General features: G+C 39.2%; 1 protein-coding gene across 2 annotated transcripts; it reads left to right on the top strand.

The window, feature by feature from the left end:
- Positions 1-467: 467 nt before the first annotated feature.
- Positions 468-27535, top strand: LOC131243366 (uncharacterized). 2 transcript variants are annotated; one of them, XR_009170036.1, is made up of 7 exons: positions 468-1195; positions 3152-3343; positions 3451-3690; positions 12060-12277; positions 22676-22930; positions 23030-23462; positions 26937-27159. XR_009170036.1 is itself a non-coding variant. In XM_058242685.1 (6 exons), the coding sequence occupies exons 1-6, from the start codon at positions 778-780 to the stop codon at positions 27207-27209; spliced, it is 1596 nt and encodes a 531-aa protein (XP_058098668.1). In that variant the 5' UTR covers positions 469-777; the 3' UTR covers positions 27210-27535. The 2 variants fall into 2 exon arrangements, 1 of the variants encoding a protein (XP_058098668.1); XM_058242685.1 differs by lacking the exon at positions 23030-23462 and having other exon boundaries at positions 469-1195; positions 26937-27535.
- Positions 27536-27579: the final 44 nt, after the last annotated feature.

Below are 27579 nucleotides of genomic sequence, written 5' to 3' on the forward strand. Positions count from 1 at the left end.
TCACAGATACTTATAAAAAGGGAAATGACAAATATCGGCTTAATCCAAAACTTTCGTAGTTCCAAGAAGGTTTTAATGGTGGACATTCAGTCCCTATTGTGTGATCTACTTGAGATTCAGATCTTATTCATTTTTGGGAACATTCTTTCAAATATGCTGGAAAAACTGATGAACGGTGTGGATATACAACACATACATCAAGATGGGCCCCATGGTCAGGGAAACACCCACTATGGTGTTGCCCGGGTAACACCTAATGGCTCCCATCACGGCGGTCCCGACGGATCTTAGACCGCTGCAGGAATCAATCCCACCTCCGCTTGGAAGGTTAGGATCCTCCGTCTGACTTGTCGGTACCCTGTTTGGTGAGACACACTGAGGCACGCGTATGTCAGTGTACTGTTTTCACGTGTATGGACTGTCTCACTATCCCGAGTAGCAATCTCTCTCTCCCACATCTACACCGACACCTCTGCTCATCAACCGTAACAACTGATTCAGGAGCAGTTCTTCACCGACCCTACAGGAGGGTCCCAGCGAGAAACGCCATTGATGACGGTTGAAGTCTTCTTCAGCGCTTTTTAGCCATAGGCAGGGATTTCCGCATCCATAATCTCTCTCGGGAATAAAAATGACAGATGCCTTTCTCTTTTAGTCTCTTTTTATTTATTAAGAACCGGTACCTTTTGGAGAGATCTCATCCGTCCATTCACGGTCCCTCAGCAAGTAGAAAAGAGAAGGCGCTTGAAGATCACGAAGAAAGTAGCAGCAGCAGAAATGTCGGAAGCTGTGGGATCCAGGTCATGGAGGGAGGATCTGGCCAGCCTGCTAGACGATGCGGGGATTCGGTATACGGGGGATGGGATCGTCGGGGTTCCTGTGCCGGTGGAGATGGAAGCAGCCTTCGGTGATGCGGATGCGGTGGATAGAGAAGAGGCGGCGGAGAGTTTTAAGGATCAGCTGAAGGGATTCTTGAAGGGAACGGGAGAAATGCTTCAGGAATTAGGTAGAGGTTGTAGGGATATAATACGGCAGAGCCTTGGTAGGGAGGATTCCTATGTGGTGAGGAAGCTCGGTGGGCCATGGGTGAAGGTCTCCAGTCGGTTGAGATTCTTGAATGAGTACTTGCCGGAAGATCGGGATCCTATGCATGCCTGGCCGGTTGTGCTTTCCGTCTTATTCCTTGCGTTTCTAGGTATAGCTGGATTTCACTTTATCCATTTTTATTTCTCTGTGTTGTTGTCGTTGTTGTTGTTGTTGTTTTTTTTTTTTTTTTTAAATAAAAATAAAAATTCTTTCCTTCGTTTGATGAGATGGATAATGCACTTTTTTTTTTTTTTCTTGTTTCAAGGAATTATATTATATCAGCTAACTTGCAATTTCAGTTTGCGTTCAAGTGGTGCCTATAGCTCAGTGATCTGGATCATTGGTATGTTGGTCCCCAGTGTGGACGGACCATATCTCAGTTCTCCCAGATTTGATGATCCTAGCTGCCAATCTCCTTTAAAAAAAAATAAAAAATCTCTGTTGAATTTGGACCATGGTTGCATTCTATCTTCTTTAGCTGTTTTTTCACATTCCACAATATGAAAGTTTAGGATTTCCCTATTGAGAGATGTTTGGGCTGTGGCGTATCCATGGTGGGGCCTGAATCAACCAATGGTCGCTGAGACATGGACACTACTTATTCAAACTAAAACCCAAGTGCATCATGCTATTCTTGGTTCTTCATTTTGTTTGATCCTTTCACCATTTGCAGGGCATTTTGGGACAGTGGTCATGCATTTGTTTGTTTCTGATCCACCCTCTTCCACTTTCCTTTTTTCCCCAGCTTCAAGTTTTTTTGTCAATAGTCTTATATTGAGCATGCATAAGAGAATATATTGTATGGCTGTGGGGCATTTGATTATTTCCAGTGGCTATATCTTGCTTTTGAGACCCATAACATGTTTTCAGCAATTTGTGGAATGAGAGCTTAATCTTATAGAATTTAAGTTTTTAACCCCCTTGTATTGGGTTTAGAAAAGACAAAGGAGAAATTACTTACATAAATTTGGACTATTGGGTATTATTTTATACTCTGGTAGAGCGTGGCACTCAGAAATTGTACTTGTGGCATTCACCAACTCCAATTGAACCATCCAAATTGCAGGATCTTCTGTGGGTAGTTAGCCCCTCAAAATCAGATTGACCAATCCTGAAATCCGATTAATGGGGCATTTGTTCGTTGAATTCAGACCATTGCTATTCTCATTTCAACCATCCATTAGATGTCCACCGAACTTTCAATCAGAAAATCGAATCGGTATCACTTTTGGTTTTATGATCCATCTAAATTAGGATCCACATTTCATATGGTTTTATTAGAGTTGCTTGTATGCCATGTGTACAATTCCTTAGTGTCTGCATATCAACCATCACGCTGTCTGATGGTGATGATAGGTAAGAAGGATCAACCTTTAGCCTCATGGTTTTGGGTATCAGAATGAAGCTGTGGAACATGATGTGGTTCAGGTTGAATTAACCATTCAGCCAAGAAGTGCTATCTATGCCACTTACATGATGCAATTTACATAGATATCTCTAGGCAACAAAGAATGTCTCATAATTAAAATGCTCTTGTTGAATGGGTAGAGTAAAATTACAATGCATTACCATTGGCTGTGCCAAGGCCAAGGGAATATCAAGTTTAATAGGTCTGTCTCAACCAGTTCAAAATCTGGGCTCTGACCATCAATGCCCTAGTTGTAAAATATGCTGGACCTGTACTTCGGGAAGAGTGGTGCTAAGAGCTAACCCTACATCTTGCAGATATCAGTCTTGATGTTTCTTATGGTCCCAAATGCATATCATATTGTTTGGTTTCCACTGCTTTGTTCTTCCGATGATGTGTAATCCTCATAATAACTTTGGGCTTTACCTGAAAACAAACAGAAATATGGTTCGTAGATGGGTCCCTGCAAGAATATAAAGTATTCTGGTTCTGTTTCTTACTCCCACTGGAGTTGGATGTGTATTGTAATCTGTAGGACAATATCTTCAGGAACTCTAAATTGACCATTGCATATAGGCAATCATTTAACTGGTTGTATTACTTTCAACGTCTTTGTTTCTCTGTTTAATAGTTTTTGACAATAGTAAAGGTGTGCAGTGTTGAATGTAAATACTGAACAACAGAACTCGGCACCACTGCCAAAGAAAGTGTACATACGTCCTCCAAGTGCTACCCGTGTCCAACTCCCAGATGGAAGACATATTGCATATCAGGAGCGAGGTGTTTCTTCTGACAAGGCTAGATTCTCTTTGATTGCTCCACATTCTTTTCTTTCCTCCCGACTTGCAGGTAAAACAAATAGTGTGTTGCATTCATCAATAGAAGTTATATCTCTGAGTTGCAGTGTTAAAATATGTGGTGCATTCTGCTGAAATGTTTTGAGTCCTTTTAAACAGGTATACCAGGCATCAAAGCATCACTCTTGGAAGAATTTGGTGTCCGTTTTGTTACATATGATCTTCCTGGTTTTGGTGAGAGCGACCCGCATCCCCACAGGAACCTTAATTCATCAGCACTGGATATGTCGTATGTAGCAAATGCTGTTGGTGTGAAGGAGAAATTCTGGGTGGTGGGTTACTCTGCTGGAGCCATGCATGCATGGGCTGCCCTCAGATACATTCCTGATAGACTTGCCGGTATGGTACTCTTTTATAGTAATCACATACTCATTATGCCTCCCATTCTTTAGTGGATTTGAAAATCAGCCTTGCTTGGTCCGATCAGCCTTATTTTCGAGGCATCATTGTTCGTTACAAATTTGCTGGAAGGTATTGTCGTTTCTGCTGGAATTGATTTATCTATTCAAATTCTTGAAATAAACTATTATGAAATGACCAAAGTATATGTTTAGTGGTCACTGTAATCATAAATAAGAGAAAACTAGGGAACACTCTCATTGGGGTGCATGCGTGGCCGCCCTCTTCTCTAAAGCTTTTATTTTAAGAATGTTCCACCCTTTTGCCCACACACACACACACACACACACACACACATCATAACCCCTTATGTTCTCTCTTTCACACTCATAGATAAAACCAATGTTTTAAGTATCAACGATATCACCCACGATATATCTTGTATCCCATCTGTGTGATACAAAATGCATAGGTAGTGCCAATATATCCCACATGTTCGATTCGTTGAGCATTTTCAATTTCTGATCACTTTTTTTTTTTTTTTTTGTTGAAATTATGTCAAAGTAGTGTCAAATGGTTATAAATCCATTAGTTCTTCTTGTTTTGCATGAAAAATCATGGAGTTGGAGCTTTGATTTCGATATCCATTGGTTCTTCATGTTCTCCATTTTTATTTTATTTTTTTTCAAAATTTTCCTTTAACCAGCTGTCAATTGAGACTAATTTTGAAGTATTTAGGAGTATTTGATGAATTGATAATCACATACACTCTAATTTCGAAATTTTGAGTGAAGGTGGTCCGATTTGAGGAAAATTGGGAAAATTCAAAAATTTTCCAAATTTCTCCTAAATTGCTTGCAATGTTGTACTCCAAACATGAAATCAAGCATCTATGGGGGCTGATCTACTGATTTGTTAAGTCCTTGTCAATTTTTGAAAAGTAAAAAACATTTTTAATTAAAAATTGTTAAAATATTTTTTTTCTTGAAATTTTCCTTCAACCAGTTGTTAATTGAGACTAATTTTGAAGTATTTAGGAGTGTTTGATGAAATGATCATCATAAACACTCTAAATGTTATGTATTCAATTCAATTTAGTTACATTATTCAGTCAGGCAGCACATAGCTTAAGACCTTATACAAAGGAAACCTATTATGCGTTCTTCTTTTTTGAGAGGTTATGATTTAAAAATGTGTATTAAAGTCTTTTTTAACAATCCTTGAAGTTTCATTGAAAATTTTAACCATTTTCCCAATGCTTCCCCATGTTTCCGAAAAAGTACAATAAATTACCCAATACAAATGATATATCCTGTGTGATAACTAATACGTATCTGTATCCCAAGGATGTGATACGTAACACGATAGTGATATTTTGAACACTGTATAAAACCTCCACAATTACATAATTCACAGCCAGTGCTATAAATAGGGAATAGCATGTATTGTGGCATTTGACCCTCTTAAGTGTGACGTGTAAGCAGTGTTCGAGTTGTCGGTATCGCTACAAGTTTCGCTGGCTAGAGATAAAGATATAATATCGTTATCGCCGATAATTTCGCTGATAACCAGAAATGCAGGGAAAAGGGGGGAAACTTGGGGAAAATGATGGAATTTTTTAGTGAAACTTCAAGACATGGCTAAATACACATATTTACATATTTAGGAATAAAAAATTGCAAAAAGAATACATTACATAATAAGTTTTCATTTAATGGGACCCAAAAAGCATGCGATGCCATAAAAAATTACTTTAATAGCAACATAAATGAGTTTATATATTACAAATGCAGCTGGCATACATTAATTAAGACACGTAAAAGTAAATGAACTCAAAGAAAAAAAAAAATATATGATTGATCCAGAACTTTCGTGGCCCATTAATTGTCAATCACCACTTTTTCCTTTGGTATGGTCCACTTGATAATTGGATGTACTTATTTTTTGAATAATAAGCTAAAATGATTTGGTATCTACACCGTTAACTCATTTTGACAAATCATTTTATGGTATGGGCCAAAAAATGAAATGAATCCAAATCGTAGGTGGACCACACCACATGAAAAAGTGATCATTGAATGACAACCATTTAAAAAATTACAGGGGCTACATAAGTTTCGGAGCAAGCAAATATTTATGTTTTCCCTTCATCTAGGTCTATTAGACCTTATAACAAATTGGATGGAAAATAAACATCATGATGGGCACCAGGAAAGCTTCAACGGTGGATATCATTCTCACCACAACTTCCTGTGGTGTGGATCACTTGAGCCTCATATCTGGCTACATTTTGGGCTCATTCCCTAGAATAACATATCAAAATGGATGGACGGTTTAGATAAAACAAATATATCATTGTGGGCCTTCCAGAGCCCTGACAGACCATCCATCTCTAGGCTCCTAATCCGTGCCAATGCAGATTTTCCCAGCAGCAGAGTTACCTGAGAACTTAGAACTCATCAAATGTGATGTGAGTCCAAAATCTAAACGGTCTAAGTGATGCAGCACTCCATGAAACTTCTATGGTTCAACTTTTGCTTTCATCTAAGACTTCAGTGGGCCATTATAAAAGAAAACAATTTTCTCCCTTGATTTGTATCATTCTTTGTTATGGCCCACCAGAGTTTTAGATCAGGGTAAAATTTGGTTCCTGGGAGTTTCATGGGATGCCACATCACATGAACAGTTCAGATTGCAGGCCCACCACGTGTGACGTGCCTCCTGTAGCCGTGCCCGATGAAAAAGGACGCGGAGTAGCTATATGACAGGTTGAGTAGCGAGACTCGCTACTAAAGTGACGTCACCAAGTTATGTGGATCCTATCATGATGTATGTGTTGTATCCACACCGTCCATCCATTTGGAGAGAACATTTTACGGCATGATCAAAAGAATTAGGCCGATCCAAAACTATAATGGACCCCACCATGGAAAACAGTGGCGTGAGTTACACCCACCATTGAAACCTTCCTAAGGTCCACCGTAATGTTTATTTGAGATCTAATCTGTTCATAAATTAACACAAACATTAAATAATGTAAAACACAAATATCAGCTTCATTTAAAACTTTTATGGCCATTAGAAATTTTTAATGGTGAGCGTCACTCTCTCCACTTTTTCTGTGGTGGGGTCCACTAGAGATTTGGATCTGAATCATTCTTTGGCTCATGACCTAAAATGGTCCCTCAAAATGGATGGACGGTGTGGATACAAAACATACATCATGGTGGGACCCACAGAACTTGGTGACGTCACTTCAGTAGCGAGTTCGCTACTCAACCCGTCAGTAGCACATCCGCGCCCGATAGAAAAGGGCTCCGAACCCATTTTTCATCCGAGAGACCCTGAAACCCTGGATTCTTCCCCTAATCTCCGGATTTCTCTGGATTTTTTAATTTTTTTTCTCATTTTCTTCCTAAATCAATTCCGTTAACAATCTAATAGAAGAAAGAAGAAAAGGGAATCGAGATTTTCTTTACGGTAACCTACGAATGGCGAGCTTCGATTCAAATGGCCCACCAAATACAGCTTCCAATCAGGGTAATCTATTCTACAGGTGCGGAAATCCACCCTATTGAAAGTTTCTCTCTCTCTCTCTCTCTCTCTCTCTCTCTCTCTCCTATTTTTTCGGAATATTTCTTCCGACGTGTTTCGTATCGTTGGACTGCGATACCGACATTATCGGCCAATATATCGGCCGATATTGCGAACACTGAGTGATAACTGGACTTTTCGCAAAAAATCGATAAAATCACTGAAAAATCGGCAATATTAGGAAGAGAAATGAAAAAAGGGAGTTTCGGTGTCGCAACTCTAGCGATACCGAAATTATCGACGATAATTCGATAATATCGCCGATAATTTAAAAACTGCGTGTAAGCTACGTAGCGTGTATCACAAGCTATACACTTCTAGATTTGTAATTAAAATAATACGAAAGATTGGGCAAATAGTAAAAATAAAGAAAAAAATAGCAATGTAACTGATTTAATATTCTTGCTTATATTATTTCACTAAAATCATTAAAAGATTGACTTATTTTAGTGAAAAATAAATAAGATGTAACAAAATCATTGAAAATGTAACTAAGTTTACTGTTTTGGTGAAAAATAGCATGTAATTCACGCTGCGTAGCATGTTGTGAATGCTATACACCACTCAAGTTATTTTCATGCTCTATGTAGTGCACGCTACATGCTACCTAGCTTTGCTATTTAAAACATTGCTCACAACTTACAATAAGCATCCACATATATCTCTTCCTCCATATCTAGTCTCACTCTCTCATCCAAAACCTCTTATATACCACACCACCTCTCTCCCTCCCTCCCTCCCTCCCAAAGAAGAATGAGTAGTAGAAGCAAAAAGGGATTGAAAACTCTTCATCATGGAGACACATCAACAAAAGTCTATATTTGGATCTTGCATGTGGTAGCATACATTTGGATGAATTGTTTGTGGACGTGAAGTCTCCATCTGATGGGCCAATTGCTCGAATGCATCAATAGAGCAGGCTTCCAATTGGATCTCTAGCCATTTTGAATGTCAATCGTTGGCAACTACAATTGGCAATTGACATGGTTTTTCTATCATAGAAGGTTTATTTTAGGCCAATGTGTGTTCATTGACCAAACAACCACATCATGGTGGAGAAACAATGAGTGTCCTAATTAGGGTCATGACACCACATACATGTGGGGGGCCACTTACTGAATGACTTGGATCTTGCAAAAACTTTATACATTGACATGTGTTGAATGTTTTACTGTGATGAATATGAGGTAGCAAGAAGGGTCATTAGAGCGGGGTGTCTTCTTGGGGCCAATAGGAGTCTCTAAGTAGGACTCTCAATGGACCGGCCCAAACTATTCTTGAGGCCAGCCCGATTCTTAAGCGAGCTTGATGCTCTAGCTCGGCCCCAAGATGACAGATCTCAAGGTGAGCCAAAGCCCACCCCATGCAAAATTTCTTGTAACAGCCCACACCCACATTGTATGATATTGTCCGCTCTAGGCACAGCCCGCACGGTTTTGTTCTTAGGGAACTCCCCCAAAAAGCCTCATACAGTATAGGGTGGCAACTCCATATATAACCACCACAACTTCAGACGACACTTCCGATGTGGGACAAAGTTTTACCTTCACTGTGTGCACAGTAGCCTGCCAGCCATCTTGTCGCCCACATGTGCACTCGCCCACGTGTGCCCACCCACATGTGACCACAGTGACGGGGCGTCACAATATCCCCCACCGAGGGCAGAGCCGTCCTCGGCTCTGATACCATTTGTAATAGCCCATGCCCACACTGTATAATATTGTCTGCTCTGGGCATAGCTTGCACGGTTTTGTTCTTAGGGAACTCCCCCAAAAGGCCTCATACAGTATAGGGTGGCAACTCCACATATAACCACCACAACTTCAGACGACACTTCTGATGTGAGACAAAGTTTCACCTTCATTGTGTGCACAGTAGCCTGCTAGCACAGTAGCTTGCCAGCCACACAATAGCTTGCCAGCCATCTTGGGGCCCGCCCACATGCGCCCGCCCACATGTGCCCGCCCACATATGACCACAGTGACGGGGCGTCACATTTCTCAAGCCTAAGTATATAAGGTTATTTACAAAAATGTCCCTCCCTACTGGAGGTGTACATGAGTTGAACTGAGTTGAGCTTGGCACAGCTTGACTTGGCTTGGCCACTAGCTGACCCCAACTCGAACTTAGCTCAGCTCGGTCCTCGAGCCTGACTGGCTAGCTCGGCTTAGTTCAGTCAGCAGCTCGGGCCAGTTCGAGCCAAGATCGAGCCTTTGCGGCATTTTCTCAAACATATGGAGTGCACCTTCAATTTCTCACGGAATGTAAAGCAGCAACATCAGTTTACAAGTATTTCATCAAACACTCAGTAGGCAACATAAAAAATCAAGATACAAGGGTATTTGTTTCATATCCATACCTTCCTCGCCACCAGCCGACACATCGTTGAATCATTTCATCAAACACTTGCTGAGCAACATCAATATCAAAATAACAGAGTCACCGAATTGGTTCGATCCGAGTCAAGTTGAGCTTGGGCAAGCTCGAACTCGGCTCGAAATTTTTTCGAGCTAAAAAAATCAGCTCGACTCAGCTCAAACTCAGTTTCGAACTAAGTCGATTCGAGCTATTTCAAGTCGAGTCGAGTGAGCTAACCAAGCTAACTTGGTTCGTGTACAGCTCTACTCCCTACAGGATAATAAACATGTGTATTATGGAAATAGGTTGGGGGTCAAGCTGAGCATATGATCTTTTAGATATAGCCCGAGCCCTGCCCCAATCAAGGCATGAGCTTAATTTTCAAGCTTGGGTCTGGCCCTCAAGCTTCATAGAGGATCCCAATGCCATGGACCAGATAAATCCAAGAGGCTATTGCAGTCACTTAGCCAATTTTGACCCTTTTTGTGCACTAGAGTCCATGCACAATGTAGCGAAATGTGCTAGCCAATTTTGACTCTTTTTGTACACTAGAGTCTATGCACATAGTGTAGCGAAATGTGCTAGCCAATTTTGACTCTTTCTGTACACTAGAGTCTATGCACATGGTGTAGCAAAATGTGTGGAATTGTAGAGAATGGTAGAAGTATGTTGAATAGTGTGGAGATCTTTGGAAGTTTCTTAAGTTCTTTAGGGGATCCTATAGAGATGGTTGAGTAGAGTCATCTAGAAAATTTCTAGAGTGTTCTTGGCCATTGAATGTTTGCCACATGGCTTCCTCCTAGCTATTGATGTAGGGTGTTAGAAGGTTCTTGGGTATATAGAAGAGGATCGTTATTTGTAACGAATGCCAGAAAGTTGTAAGCTTTAAATCTTGAGTTACAGAAGCCTTCTTCATTCTCCTTGTTTGCTCCCTTGTCTTTTAAGTAGCTTGGCTGCACTTGGGTGATAGGATGACTCATTCACAAAGGGGTGTATATGTGACACGGTCTACATTTGGGAAAGCGTTTTGCCTGTGATAAGTGGTACTAGAGAGTGGTCCTCGTGACATATTGAAGGCTAAGAGATATGCCATGTCTTCAAAGGTGACAAACAATGGCCAACTACGTGTGAATGAGGGTAGTCCAAGCATGTGTAGGTGGGAGAAGTATTGTGGCTTTGTGGCAACTATGGAGGATTGACTCGCACATTTGGAGGTTGATGTGATCAATGTGCAGGATCAGTTTGAGTCGATGGGTTTGAGGATTTGAGAGCATGATGGATTTGAGGACCTGGAGAGTGGGCTTGAGGATCGCAATGGGGAGATGCTAGGTGCCCTTCACATGCTGGCTGACAACAAAGTGCTAGGGGATGGAAGTCTTACAGGTTAAGGTGATAGAGACCCTCACCAAGTGGCACTATTAAGTCAAAAGAAAAGGGGGGAGAGTGTTCCAAAATGGCATGTAGCGTAAGCTACACGAAACTTCTATTTTTATTTTTTATTTTTAAATTAAGTGAAATCTCGCTCTCTTTTTCCCTTCAAACATGTCTTTTAATTTACTGAAAATTCATAAATTCACAAGTCACAACAGTTGACGGATAACATATAACAAATATAAAATATTTTTTGCAGTTTAGTGAAAAATGACTAGTAGCAAATAGACAGTGAAACATGTAAATGACTAAATGTTATGCAACTAACTGATGGGTCTACAGAACACAACAAGAGGTCAGTTGTGATGATCGGATGCCACAAAATTAGGTCTATCTTGGGCCACACTATAGAAAACAATGGTCAATCACCCTACATTGTTTCATGGTGGCCCATATGATGGTTGGATCAACCCCGTGTTTTAAATAACGAATAGCGTGTAGTGTTGTGCTCTCCACTCTGAAGTGTGAGGCGTACGCTACATGCTACTTCTAGATTTTGTGTTTGGTTACATCAATTTCATGATATTATGCACCAAATTAGACTGGTTAATAATGAAATTTAACAAAATTTAATGATATTTGGTGCAACCAAACACAACCTAAAGTAATTGGAATTAACACAGTTTCACTGCGTGGACATAGTTGCCACTAAAAGAAAGCAACTTGTTTTTCTTGTCAAGTTTCAGCACATTGGCTCCATACAAAAACCAATATAAGGCCTGCTTGTCTTTTGACTTTTCACATACGAATGTAGGTACTTTGGGTACTTGTGAATTTAAAGAAATTTTGTTAATGAAAATTAGTAAGTTTCTTGTCGAGGCGTTATAGTGCTTGATATCGAAAAGCTATGTATTTCCACTAATTTTTGGAATGTTGTGAGCTGATTGTCAGTCATGTAAGAAGGTTGGTGAGCCCCAAGGACACTAAATTCCTATATTCGAATATACTTTTCTTTGCATTTGAATGACCCACAACCATATGTGCAGGTGCAGCCATGTTTGCTCCCCTGTGTAATCCATACGAATCAAGCATGACAAAGGAAGAGAGAGGGAGAACATGGGAGAAGTGGACACCAAGAAGGAAACTGATGTACTTTCTAGCTCGGAGGTTTCCTTCCTTTCTTTCTTTCTTCTACCGCAGGAGTTTCCTATCTGGACATCATGGTCAGCTTGATAGGTGGTTATCATTGTCATTGGGAAAGAGGGTGGGTCTATTTATATATTGATTCTTTGCAGAAGAACCAATCTTATTTTACTGGTGTATGCTACCATAACCTAATAATAAAATAGTATATAAGAGTTGATATTGCTTTTTTTGTTTTTCGTTTTTGGACTCAAGGTACCGTAGACACACGGTATGGTAATATCAAGATGCCCACAGGATTGGGATGGATGATTTGCTTTAGTTGTCTGTTGATGATTTGCCTCGTCATATGCGGGTCCTTGTTTAGCTTCAAGCTCAGTTATCCTATGATTTGATAAGTCAAGGGAAGGAAAAAAAAAAAAGTATGGGCAATAGACATATTTTCTCAGTAAGGGATGCATCATGTAAGTGACACCACAAAATTTTCTAACAGTTTTAGCTAGAACCTACATAATTGTAACTTTTGCAGACCTCTATATAAGATATTGAATGTTGCTCACCATATATTTTCCTGTTCCCTTGGCAGGGTGTCTGTGTCCACGACAGTCTGTTTTTAACCTTTTTCCATATGTATATAAGATAGTATGTAAGAGTTGATATCACTTAAATTTTTTTATTGGACTCAAGGTATGGTAGACACAAGGTATGGTAATGTCAAGATGCACACAAGATTGGGATCGATGATTGGCCTCATCATATGCTGGTCCTTGTTTAGCTTCAAACTTAGTTATCCTATGATTTGTATAAGCCAAGGAAGGAAAAAAAAAAAAAGATTAAAAAAAAAAAAGATTAAAAAAAGAAAAAGAAAAAAGAAGTCTCCTTTGAGGATAAAAAACAAAAAAAAAAAAAAAAAAACTATGGGCAATAGACATAACAAATTTTTCTAACAGTTTTAGCTAGAACCTACATAAGCATAACTGTTGCAGACCTCTATATGAGATATTGAATGTTGCTCACCATATATTTTCCTGTTCACTTGGTAGGGTGTCTGTGTCCATGACATTCTGTTTTTAACCTTTTTCCATATGTTTTAAGTATGAGACTCCAAATGATAATAATAATAGAGAGAAGAAAAAAACAAAGCAGACTACTTATTTCATCCGTCAGCTACTCAATCTTGACCTTTAAATTATCCTACATGAGTTCTTATTTCTTTTATAAGAATACGTGAAAATAACTCCCTTAATATCTTTCCAGACCCCATACGGATTTTTTTGGTTGGGCCCATCCAATGCTGCACTAATCCCCTAGGCTAAACAAACTCATCTTGAGTTTGTGGATTCCCAATGTGGCAATAGGCTTTTGCAGCCACATGGATCTAATAAGTTGCTTATGGCCTTGATATTGGCTGTTTTAGTCCTGCAAATGATGTGGATAATCTGTAAACCTAATATCTGGACGTCTTCATATTTCTCATCCACAAATTTTCAACTCTAATGATTATAGGTTTAGCTCATGTCTTTGTTTTATCTATAAAACTGTCATACTCGATACAAGGCTCAGGTGTACTATGGAGTCATTTGGCTGTTTGGAATTAGATCTCCACGAACATATCAAGTTTCATCAAATTTCCAATTCTTGGAAGGAGAGTTCCTAGAGCTTTTAGTCATGCCATTTGGTTCTTGAGGTCCATGGAATTTGAGTTTGATGTGTGGATGCAAGGACCCTGAACTTATTGGAATACTAAAGAAGGAAGAGATGAATTGTGACACAGCACAGGTGTTAGTGTGGGACACAAGTGCAAGATCCATGCCATGCACCAGGTGGTTCTCAATGTGAAAAATGCCTTGTCCTGAAGTTTTGGCTGGTCCACTAATCATTTTGGACTGTCCATCATGTGGAATCTCCTTGGATTGCTCATCCCTCTCCAAAAATAATCTTAACCATCACATCATTTGCTAGGAAAATGGACAATCCATATTTGATTATACTAGTAAAGGTGTGATCATTGTTGCAGATCATCCATCATGTGAATTCCACCTTTGATTTCCCATCCCACTTAAAAACCACTTTTATCATATGTCCGCACCACCCAACCAATAGTTGGGAAAATAGATGAACTACACTAATTATTCTAGAAAAGGTCCTATCATTTTTCATATAATGTGGAAGTAGAACCCCCTTTGATTGCACGTCTCTCTCAATACATTGATCGGATGATCATAACCCTGCAATCAATGGCTAGAAGACGCAATGGTCAATATTGATTCTACTAGTAATTATTTTGGGTTGTCTATCATGCAGGTTCCACCTTTGTTTCCCATCCCTTTCTAAAATCACTATGACTATATCATCCTAACCTTCCTATGAATGGTTTGGGAAATGGTTGGGCCACAATGATTGTTAGAAATGGCCCGATCATGTTGGGTGTGAGCTGTGTACTCTACAGAGATAATTAACATATTGGAGCTTGTCATAAACTTATTCCATCACACGAGGTCCAATGGGAGATCCATGTACTCCACAGAAATAATTAACATATTGGGGCTCGTCAAAAACTTATTCAATCATGGGAGGTCCACCTTTGTTGCTCATCTCTCTCAAATGTGTCTTTGATTGGAAAAGGCCTGATCATGGCTTGGAAAATGGACAGTCCATATTGTTTGTAATAGAGAAGGTCTGATCATGTATATGGTTAGAGAGTTATAAGGAAATGAGTTGTCATTGGAACTCAACTTCCATGAAGTTGGAGCCGTAAGTTCAATGGAACTCCAGTTCCCTTCCATAGCTCCATGCATCTAGATGACCCCTATCCTTTTGTTTTGTCATTTCTTTCAAAATCAACTACCTACCCTCATTGAGTAAAGATCCTCATCTTTTATAATATTAGACTCTTTATGAGTCTACCAATGATTCTTTATCTTTTTCATTGTCGGGGCCACCCATTGTTAGATTGGAATGTCATTAACACTAATCCCATTTCAAATTTTTCCTTGATTGTTGACACTGTTCACCAATATACTTCAGTGCTCGAATTCATCCATTTGAATCATCATTTGATCTGTCGTCTCTTGTTAGGTTTTGGATTGCCTGGGTTATTGGGTCATTTTGGTTAATCAACCCTATTTGCCAACTTTTCCTTTAGTTGTGGCTTTCCAAGTGCTCCAGATGAAATTTGTAAGTAGGAACGAATAAGATTTTCTTCAAACTAATGATTTCCACCATGAAAGAGGCTCTAATACCAGATTAGTGCAACGCAGGGGTTTGATTATCAAATAAAACCTTTATTGAACTAAGTAACCCAAGTGAAACAAAAGTGCACACTCCACAGGTTGGAATGGAGAACAGAGATGAGAAATCAATAATAGGAGATCAAACCACAACAAAAAGACGACCCCCCCCTTTCCCCCCCCCCAAATAATAATAAAAAAAAAATAATAAAAAATTATATGATTAAAAGTCAATAATTATAAAAATACCCTTATGTAACAAAAGTAAAAATCCCCACCATGTTGTAGGCTACTCTGAACAAAATAATCTATTTAAGTGAGCCTGAGTAGGCCCATATCACATACATTAACACACACCCTCAAGCTAGAGCATACCTTCCAAAAAAAAGTTGGAGCATAGAATATATGTAGCTTGACTAGAGTGAAGAGCCTGGGTGAACACATCAACAAGTTGATCCTGAGATCGAACATTTGGAATAGAGATTTGACGTTGGAAACTTTCTCACATATGAAGTGATAATCAACTTCGATGTGTTTAGTTCTTTCGTGAGAAATCAAATTGTTCGCAATGTGTAAAGCTGCCTGATTGTTACAAAATAACTTTATAGGTAGTTGCACTGTAAATCCTATTTCTTGCAATAATTTCTTGATTTACATCAATTCACAGTAGGTATGAGCCATTGCTTTGTACTCTACTTCGACACTCGATCAAGCCACTACACTGCATTGCTTCTTGCTCTTCCATGTGACTGGATTTGCTCCCACAAACATACGATACCTAGTAGTCGATCATCTATCTGCTAGGGAACTTCTGCATCTGAATATCCTGTGATCTGAAACTGACCATTTTGTTTATCTAAATTCTTTGATTTGGTGCTCCATTGAGGCAATCCAAATTTCGAATAATTGCTTCTATGTGAGGTACTTTTGGAGAACTCATGAGTTGCCTTACCATGCTCATTGCATAGGAAATGTCTAGTTGAGTAATATTTAAGTATACGTCTGTACCTCCCAGGATTCTCCACTGTATCTCTTTGATCACTTACAAGCTTTTGATTGGGATCCATTGGAGTGTCAACAGGCTTGGTCCTAAGAAGACCCGTCTATGAGTAAATTCAGAACACATTTCCATGGAGATAGATTAACTCCTTTTGTATTTGGCTATCTCTATACCAAGCAAATATAGAAGATGACCTAGGTCTTTTATGAAAAAATGTTGTCGGAGATGCTTCTTTAGTTCCTCAATCTCCTTATTGTCGCTTCTAGTAACAACAATATCATCCACATATACTACAAGCATAATGAGCCTTGAGATACCTTTCTGTACAAAAATGGAATGATCAACATGATTTTTAACGAAGCCATATTTCAATTAACTTGTCAAACCATGCATGTGGAGACGGTTTTAACCCACAAATTGCTTTACATAGTTTACATACTTTGTTAGACTCTCTCTTGAATAACAAATCCTAGAGGTTGCACCATATAAAGGAAGGCACCATGAAAGAAAGCATGTTTGACGTTAAGTTGAAAGAGGGACCAACCATGATTAATAACTACAGACAATATATCTCGAATGGAGTTCAACTTGGCCACAAGAGAAAATGTTTTACTATAATCCACACCAAGTGTGTAAGTAATACCTTTTAGCAACTAGGCAAGCCTTCAACTGTTCAAACGTTCCATCAAGATGAAACTTGATTGTGTAGATCCATCTACAATCAACCTCCTGTTTACCGGCCGGAAGGGTGGTGAGATCCCAAGTGTCATTCTAATTTAGTGCATTCATTTCTTCTTTCATAGCTTGCTTTCACTCCTTATGCAACAATGTTTCCGTATATGACTTGGGACCAAAGTGAGAAAGCAAGGACTGGGCAAAGTTAATGGGATGTTTGGATGGGAGTAAATGGAAGTAAATGGAGGGAATTGGAAGTAAATGACATTTGAGGTGTGTTTGGGTGGGAGTAGATGCATGGAAATGAAATCCAATGAGAGTGATTGGGTCTGTGAATGAAATCCTCTTTTTGAGAGAAAATTTCGAAGTAAATGAGGTGAAATGCCTTTTTGAGCTGGTTGGAGGATTCAACCCTCAAGGACAGGTTCCCTTCCGTTTATCGTGTAGCTGTTAACAAGGAAGATGTCATTGCCAGCTTCTATAGTCGCTCTGATTCAGGCATCGTGTGGGATATTAGGTGCCATAGAATCTCCATGACACTGAGATTACAGAGTATGCTGCTTTGCTCGAACAGCTTTCCAGGGTCACCCCGATACAGACTGCTCCGGATAAAATCATTTGGACTAGAGACAAGTCTTCTTGATTTTCGGTTAGGTCTCTGTACTCTGTTCTATCCCGTCAACCCAATCACACCTCCTCCGCCTCCTCTTTTATTTGGAAATATGACGCTCCGCCCAAGTTCATTTGTTTCGCCTGATTAGTATCTCAAAATCGAATTCTTACGATCAACAACTTAAAGAAAGGAGGGATGCAATTAGTCAACATTTGCCTCTGTTGCATGGGCAGTGAGGAAACAGTGGACCATCTCCTTGTCCACTGCCCTTTCATTTCTCAGATCAGGGAGGATTCCTTCTCCAGATTCCGGGTCTCTGGATGCATTGCAGCCTCTGCCTCCTCCCTCCTAGCTTACTGGCACGGCTTCAAGTTTGGTTAAGTTAAATCCAAGGTGCGGAAGATGGCAATCCTGGCAATTTGGTGGGTGGTTTGGTTGGAAAGGAATGATAGATGCTTCATCAACATTCAATCCTCGGCTCATCTCATCACTTCAAGGGCGAAAACTTTGTTAATTGAATGGGCAACTAATGTTTCTAGTATTAAGGACTTTAATTTTCTTTTTCTAGGTCTCTAGTTTCTTTTCTGTTTCTCTTTTGCTATCTTAGCGGTCCCCCCTGTCTCCCTATTTTTTGGTTCCTAATAAATTCCAGTTGCTTTATAAAAAAAACGCCTTTTTGAGCTCCCTTGGAGAGTTGCATGAGTAAACAAAGGTGTTGTTACTCACATATCCGCCATACCGTAGCATGCTGATGATACTTCGAAACAATACAATTATCGGCTACATCACTACAATCACACCAAAAGAACGATCGAAAATTGTCTAAAGGGTGGCCATCTAAATTGATGGTTAAAAAAACGTTGGCACGTTGCTTGTTTAAGTGATCCTTATGCTCGTGGCCCAACTAAGGCTCGAAATTTCCTCATTTTTGGCAAAAGTATGTATTTCAATGGACTTATTGGAATCATTCTATTAAATATTACATATGTATACTAATTTGGAATATTAAAGATCATTTGAGATATCGGGTATGTTCCTATGAATATATTGAAAATTTTCATTGCATTCCAATTCTACCCATTTACTCCCATCCAAACCGAATATTTGGATTTCAAATATATTTCATTTACTCCCATCCAAACACAACTAAGTAAGACATTTACTCCCAATTCATTTACGTCCAATTCCATTTTGCATTTTCTTCCATTTACAAGCTCCCAAATGAGCGCTAAGGAAATTTGGAAATAAGCAACGAAAAGAAACGTATTTAGAGATAGATGACTGGTAAATGCATGCTTACCTTTCTTATAGGAATAAGAATATCAGATCAATCTTGTGAACTCATTAGACCATAAGGCTTGGAAGAAGGTATGGTAAGCGACATATCATGATTGACTGTAGCATCTGTTCATTTTTGTCTTGAGTAGATCTTCACCTGAAGCACAATGGGAATGGCAGTAGTAGAGGATGGAGGTTGGATGATGCCTTCGTTAATTACAATAGGTATATGCACAGTTTTCGTATAAAGAGATTTTTTGTCTTTTGAGAAACGGAGTAGACTAAAAAAAATATAACATTTGTACATAGAGTCTCCGAAGTGACGACTATAATAGCGACAACTTCTTTATCTGAGAGAATATTAAAGAAAAATACATTTAATTACATGAGGATCAAACTCGTCATGGCTAGACTCTTAACTGATGGACAAAAGATACACGTACAAAAAATTAGGGGGCAATTGAAACAAGCAGTTGTTAATGGTCGGGTATTGGCCCATGGCCCTCTTGGTTTTGGTTATGGGCCTACGGTCCACTTGTTTCTTAATGCTTTCAATCTTGGGATATGTTGGGCATTAAGTTTATTATATTAGGGGTATTTTCATCATATTTGCTTTTATTATTTAAATATAAAAGGTGGGGGCAGTGTTCGAAATATCGGTATCGCATTATGTATCGCATCCTTGGGATATAGATGTATCATTTGTCATACGGGATATATCGTTAGTATCGGGTAATTTATCGCACTTTCTGGGAAACATGGGGAAACATTGGGAAAATAGTTGAATTTTTCAATGAAACTTCGTGGATTGTTAAAAAAGACGGTATCGCATTATGTATCGCATCCTTGGGATATAGATATGTATCATTTGTCATACGGGATATATCGTTAGTATCGGGTAATTTATCGCACTTTCTAGGAAACCTGGGGAAAAATTGGGAAAATAGTTGAATTTTTCAATGAAACTTCGTGGATTGTTAAAAAAGACCGTAGTACACACTTTTAAATCATAACGTCTCAAAAAAGAAGCGCACATAATAGGTTTCATTTGTATAGGGTCCTAAACTATGCATTGTTCGACTGAACGAATGCAATTATATTCAAATTGAATGCATAATATTTAGAGTGTATGTGATGATTATTTCATCAAACACTCCTAAATACTTCGAAGTTAGTCTCAACTGACAGCGCGTTGAAAGGAAAATTTGAAAAATATTAATATTTTAATAATTTTTAATTAAAAATGATTTTTATTTTTTGAAAATTGACAAAGACTTGACAGATTAGTGGATCAGCCCTCATGGATGCTTGATTTCATGTTTGGAGTGCAACATTGAAAGCAATTTGGGAAAATTTGGGGAAATTTTGAATTTTCTCCAAAATTTCCCAAATCAGACCACCTATACTCAAAATTTGAAATTAGTCTCAATTGACAACTGGTCGAAGGAAAATTTTGAAAAAAACATGGAGAACACGAAGAACCAATGGATATCGAAATCAAAGCTCCAACTCAATGATTTTTAAATCCGAACCTGCTAGATGTTTTAACTGACTCCCAAACATCTGAATAAACTAAATAGAAATGAACTAAATGATGCTTCTTCTCATATGATGAAAAACAAGCAATGTCATGCTTACTTAATTCACCCACATCACATTTTGAACATGATATTAATGATAAGGAATGAATTGCACCCTTGAGAATCTTCAATGATGGATGATCGAGACAGCAGTGCTATCAATAAGATGAAATGTCTTTTCGTGTTGTTGCGCCCACAATGTCACGATGAAGATGGTACAATCCCTCATGTTCATGTCCTCTACCAATCTTCCTTTTGGTCTTTAGGTCCTGGAAGATACAATGTGAAGGATAGAAAGTCACACAACAATCAAGGGTTTCATTAAGTTTTCTATCAAACAAAAGGCTTAAAAGAAATTTTGGAACAAATAAAACTGTTGATTATGAAAGAGGACTTGTATGAATGGTACCCATGTCACATGCTTTAGATTAGGTACCATTTGCTAGGGTGACAGATGAACATGTTTACGAGCTATCAATGGATGAAATCACACTGGGCTCACTTGCCATGTGGTCGGATGCTCTAGAGTCCATGACCTATGGAGCTAGGGATTTGGATTCCAAGCAAGCCATACTTGAGGTCACAAATGTAGTCCTAGGATGGAAGTAACTGCATAAGTAAATAGCAATAGACAGATTCTGAAGATTGCTCAACAACTTAGAATATTCTTCTTGAGCCAAAATAATTTTTTAACCAATCATATGTGGCCGTGGTTCCATAGATTTAGAGTTAGCCAAAGGAAGCCCACTGCTCTATCCAATATGGGAGGGTTGATTAACCCACTTAGGCTTCCCACGGAGGTTCCAATATTTTTTAATAGAATGATTAAAGAGCTCACAATGCATGCATTTCCTAGGTCCATAACCTCTTCCACGGCTACCTCCCATGTTGCCACAATCACCTCATCCACCACGGCCACCACCACGACTTCAACCAGCGAACAATGCTAGAGCCAAGCTGTCATTGGTTTCACTTGTAGAGCCCAAAGATACACGTTGGAGGTGAGCATATTCCTTGTTTATAGATGGCACATCTTTGCTACCCAAAATCTGTGCATGAACCGGTTGACATTAACGTGTCAACTCTAATAAGAACTTGGCCACATGGAACTTTTCATGTTGCTAACGTAGCTTCTACAAGTTGGTAGTCAGAGGCTAATATACATTCAACTCTTCACGTTCCTTTTGAGTTTGGAATGGTATTCACTTAACGATTTACCTCTTTGGTGGAGCTCGAGTATTTCTTCATATAATTGATAAGTGTGAGAGATGTTTTTATTGGATGAATACATTCCTTTGCCATAACCAGAAATATGATATTTACACTTATGGAGAGTTCCATACTATTCCATAACTGGGTCATTATTATGGCATTCTCCCAGATCCATTAGTCATAAGTAATGGAGTCTTCATCAGGTTTCTTTGTGGTCAAATATTTTAATTTTCCCTTGGCTGTGAGAAATACTTGGATTGCCGCAGAGCACTATAAATAATGTCCCATTTAATTTAATAGAACTTATCTAGACCCGTAGAAAGTCAGATGGGTTTATTAGTCCATATTTCGGATCACTTTTTTGTCTCCATATGCTTGCACTAAAAAAATCATCAGACAGGCCAAAACAACATTCTTATCAAAGTGTAAACAGTTACACCATTATAAACAAGTTCAAAACCACAAAAGAATACATATTTGGATTCTTCTAAATATTTCTGACTTTTTCATATTTTTCTGAGAATTTTTGGTAGGATTTTTCTTTTTTCTTTTGTTTCTTTTAAAAAATAAAAAATAAACTGTTGCGAGGGCGTATTAGCCGTTAAGGCCCCCCCCCCCACAACCATTACATGTAAAGGTAAAGGTGGGTACCTTGACACCCACAATTACTGTTACGACTTACAACACACCTTCATTAGTAGCCTTTTGTAAATTGTGACCAATACCTGAGGTGACCCCAGTCTAGTAAATCTAGATGGGGCTCTATCAATTTATCTGCCATTTATTGTCAGAAAGTGATGCCAAAGTCCTCAGTGGACTTCTTTTGTGAGACTCATTTTCTTCTTTTGCAAGTAGTTCATGGTGACTTGCTAGAAAGAATTGCGGGTTCTCACTATGATCACCCTTTTAAATGTAACTTGCTTTATCTCAGGATAGAGCTCTGATGGAGGACCCAGTTTTCATTGAATTTTTGGAGAAGGATGTGGAGGAATCTGTTCGGCAGTGGAACCCAAAACCATTTGTTGAAGAAGCTGTATTACAGGTATCACACTGGGGTTTCAGCCTAGCCCATCTTCAGGTGCAGAAGACGCGACAGGGGAAAGGCCTCCTTCCTTGGCTCAAGTCAGTGTACAGCCTGGTTGAACGGGATTGGACTGGCTTTCTTGGTCCCATACACATTTGGCAGGTCTGTATGCATTTCTTAGACTGTTTGATACAGTTAACTTCACAATGATTTTTTATTTTATTTTATTTTATGAATATGCTTTTTTTTTTTTTTTGAAAGGTCAGCAAATATTATTAAAAGAAACAGAACAAGAATACAACAACAGGCCAAAAAAGACTGAAAACAGACACAAAGAAACACAACAATAATCCTTACTGGACACAGGCTGAAAAGGACTAAAAGCAGACACAAGGAAGCGAAGAACTAAGGGACAACAAATGAGATGAAGAGGCTAGGTCTAATAACTTCCTCTTTGGCATACTGATCTGCCTTGGTATTAGCTTCCCTTTTGATATGCTTGAACTACTTGATCCACATTGCATATGCCCCTGGCCTCATCCACCATGTCGGCAATCTTCTGAGGGGAAATGCCGGAAATGGCCAGCCTATGGCATTCGAAGAATCACCTTCAACAATGGCAGGAATAGATTAAACTGGGATAAGAAAACTGCCTGCGTCTGCCACATTTGAATCAACAACACCAAAGGGGCAGGTATCAAATCAGCACTCCTATGATATCTAACTACACCAATACCTGCCAAGCCCAAATTCCTGAAGGAGCTGCCATCAAAAATTATTTAAAACTATTCTGTGTGGCTGGAGGGGGGCATCCATCTAACAGCATAATTTAGGCCCCTTTTGTTCTGCCATGGAGAACCTCCTAGTTCAAAGACAAACAAGGCACAGGAATGGCTCTGAAGTTAACTTCTGCTCTTGACATTGGAAATGCAGCCTGAAAATGCATGAAATGGTGGCCTTGGAGGATGACTCGAACACCCTTGCATTCTTTCCTTCCAAAGCACCCATAGGGTACAAAACAGATCGTAATTCCAAAGCATGCAACCTATTGGGCCCCAAGACTAGATAGATCAGGAAGAACTGAAATTAAACAGAGTCCAGAAGAACCCACATGAGCCCAAATCTCGCAATCACCTCTGTCCAAACTTTCCCAGCCACCAGACAATGCACAAGCATGTGATTAACAGATCCTTTAGCTTTATAGCATAACATAGACCTGTTTGGAGTGCTTAAACATGCCCTCTGAAGGTTGGCTAGGTCATAATTTTTTGCAGAGCAGCTAACTAGGCATAACGCCTTCACCTTTAAAGAAACGCCACCCTTCCAAATCCTCAAGAAGATATAATTCCCCGAACCCCCTGCTGAGACCTACAGCAAGAGACTACACAAAATTTGCCTGGGAGCTGAGACTTGAAATTCTGTGATCACTACCTGTGAGTGGAATGTAAATTGATTGCAGAGAGAAGAGAAGGTGAGTGTGCAAAAGGATTTCATTATCTTTCACATGAGTCTGTTTTTCTTAGGACTTTGATAGACTATATATATATATATATGGGAAAAGGTACTATGCGCTCGACCTCACGATTCCGTCCCATGAGGTCGAGCTGTGTGGGCCCCACCATGATGCGTTTCGAACATCTACCCCATCAGTCAGATGCACCATTCCATCATGGGCCTAGGTTTCAAAAATCAAGTCAATCCGTGACAGGTGTGGGCCACACCACATACAGAAGTGGAGAGGGGCCGTGCACCATTAAAACATTCATAATCATTTTTTGGGCCCACCGAGATGTTGTTTGCAAATCCAGCCCATCCATTATGTGTGTCCCACTTGGATGAGGGTTCAGACCAAGTTTCAGACGCATGCAAATTTCAGGTGGGCCCCACCAAGTTCTTTTATATGTTTTAACGGTGTCTTCACATGATTTTAGATGGTATGGCCCACTTGAGTTCCATATACGGCTGATTTTTGGGATATCCCATAATTTAAAGGGGACCCATCAAATGCACGGTGTTGATGGTCGACACGCATCACGGTGGGGCCCACACAGCTCGACCTCACGGGAGCTTATCGTGAGGTCGAGCGCATAGTACTTTTTCCCTATATATATATATATATATATATATATATATATGAACCAGTTTTCACCCTGATCCAAAACTCTAGTGGGCCATAGCAAAGAGAGATGCAAATCAAGGGAGGAAACTGTTTTCTTTTGCCATGGCCCACCAAAGTTTTGGATCAGGGTAAAAGTTGGGCCCTGGAGGTTTCATGGGGTGTTGCATCACATGGATCGTTCAAATTTTGGGCTCACATCACGTGTGATGAGTTCTCAAAAAGTTCTCACAAATTCTCGTGAGAACTTTTTCAGAACTCATCTCCGTTATATGAGCACAAAATCCGAACCGTCCATGTGACGCAGCATCCCATGAAACTCCCAGGGCCCAACTTTCACCCTGTTCCAAAACTTTGGTTGGCCAAAGCAAAAGAAAATAGTTTCCACCCTTGATTTGTCTCTCTTTTTCCATGGCCCACCAAAGTTTTGGATAAAGGTGAAAGTGGGGCCCTAGGGGTTTCATGGGGTGCTTCATCACATGGACGGTTCAGATTTTGCACTGAGATGAGTTCTAAAAAAGTTCTCATGAGAACTAGTGTGCAGGTGCACAGGTGAGCATTCCTCTCTCTCTCTCTCTCTCTCTCTCTCTCTCTCGATATATATATATATATATATATATATATATATATATATATATATATATATATATATATATATATATATATATAAGTTAGTCTATCAAAGTCCTAAGAAAAACAAATTCATGGGAAAGATGATGAAATCCTTTTGCGCACACAAATTCGTGTGTGTGTGGATGTATGAAATGTTGACTAACTTCTTGGCAAGATAAAAATAGAATGCATTTTTCTTTCAATAGAAAATTGGAATATTGCATGTGCTCCCATCTACATGGGAATTGAAATATAATCATCATAGCATTGCCCTATTTATTTGGGTTGACTTTCCTAATCCTGTTTTGGCAATCACTCGTGTCTAAGATGTCATCCTTGGTAAGTTAACAAAGCTTTCATATCTATTCTCACCACTTCAATCCAAGTCCTTTTAGGTCTTCCTCCTTCCCTCTTTGAAGCCCTTCTAGTCATTGTACCCTTCAAGGGAACTAAATACCAAACTGAAAGTAGCTTGTTTAGTTACAAAGTTTTATTCCAGCTGATTTTGTTGTTTTGCCTTTCTTATTTTGGCCTATTATCTATTTGTTTTAGTTGTGGTAAGGGAGGTTTATTGTTTTCTAACAAAAGCATCAAGCCTTTTGGTTGGTTGGTTCATAACTTGTACAGTAGTTCACACTCACAGAACTCCCCACCTCTTCACAGAAATTGTTCTACTTTGTCATTCAGTAGTTTGCTAGCCAACAACATCCTGGATTTTATGGAACTTGTTTTCTGGTGATCAGATCATATGCATTCTTTGGCGTTTCTAGAGGAATTGGATGCTTTGTAGTAGTACTAAATTGCAAAAGGACTTGGTAATTTTATTTTATTTTATTTTTTTGTTTCCCATTTTAGCCAACATCAACACTTACCCACTTTGTGGTTCTATTGCAATTTGGTCCGTGAAGTTGAACAATCTAATAGTTGGCCCTTTTTTCTATGAGGAATTGTACGATCCTTGACCCAGGGGTATGCAGTAAACTCGCGTTCTGAGATTGTAGTAGTGGGGACCCATGTTTCATGATCCAAATCATTGGTCCAATGGGCCCTGCTTTGGTTGGACCATGCTCCAAAGATCTTCTCTAAAGACAATCCTATTCCTAGCCCTTCAATTGATGGATTGCAAATAGATGTCAACAAAGAATGTCAGCAATTGTACACATGCAACTGAAAAGAGGCTGATATTAGATGGCAAATATCTTCCAATCTGGGTGGCAACTTGCTTGATGATGCATCCACTGGGGACTTTGATCACTGAACACCACTTGCATGAACCAAAACCCCTGTGATACTTGTGCGTATCCTTGAGTTGAGGATCATATAATTATTGCTCTCCTTCGACATGCAGTTATTATTACTGTTTAAAGATGAATGAATAAAAAGGAAAAGAGACTGCTTTATAATGATGTGTTTATATGAATGTCTGATGCTGAAAAGCAGGGGACGGATGATCGGGTGGTGCCACCATCTATGATTGATTTTGTACGACGAGTTGTAACAGGAGCCACGGTACATACAGTGCCTGGTGAGGGGCACTTCTCCTACTACTGTTTTTGTGATGAATGTCATAGACAGATATTCTCTACTCTTTTTGGCCACCCTCAAGGTCCTCTCAGTACAACTTCCGATGACCAAATATCATCATCAGCACAATTGTCTCAAATTGAGCCAGATGAGGTATCTCTAGCTACAGATACTGCTGCTCAAGATTGAACAAAAAATCACGAATTCAGGTTTATCATCTCTTCTTCTTCTTTTTTTCTTTTCTTCTTTTGGTGAAAAAAGTTATATGATGTGGTTTGTTCACGAAGAAAAATAATGTAAATACCACAGTTTTTTACCCATTTAGCAGAGCAAGAAAGCTCCCAAATTGCTAGTCAAATGTATCGAGGTTGGGATTATTGGGCGAGTGAGTTTGGATGTTACTTACCATGTTCGCAACAGTTTGTGTATTTTTACTTCCCCATGGTCTTCTGTAGTAAATACATGTCTTTCTCTAACCTTTAAATTAGACATGGCTTTCTCACTTTTGATTCTCATCCAGTTTTAGTGATCTCGAGTCTGGGAAATCGCCCCGCCTGAT

The sequence above is a fragment of the Magnolia sinica genome, chromosome 4 (assembly GCF_029962835.1).
Source record: "Magnolia sinica isolate HGM2019 chromosome 4, MsV1, whole genome shotgun sequence".
NCBI classification, from domain to species: domain Eukaryota; kingdom Viridiplantae; phylum Streptophyta; class Magnoliopsida; order Magnoliales; family Magnoliaceae; genus Magnolia; species Magnolia sinica.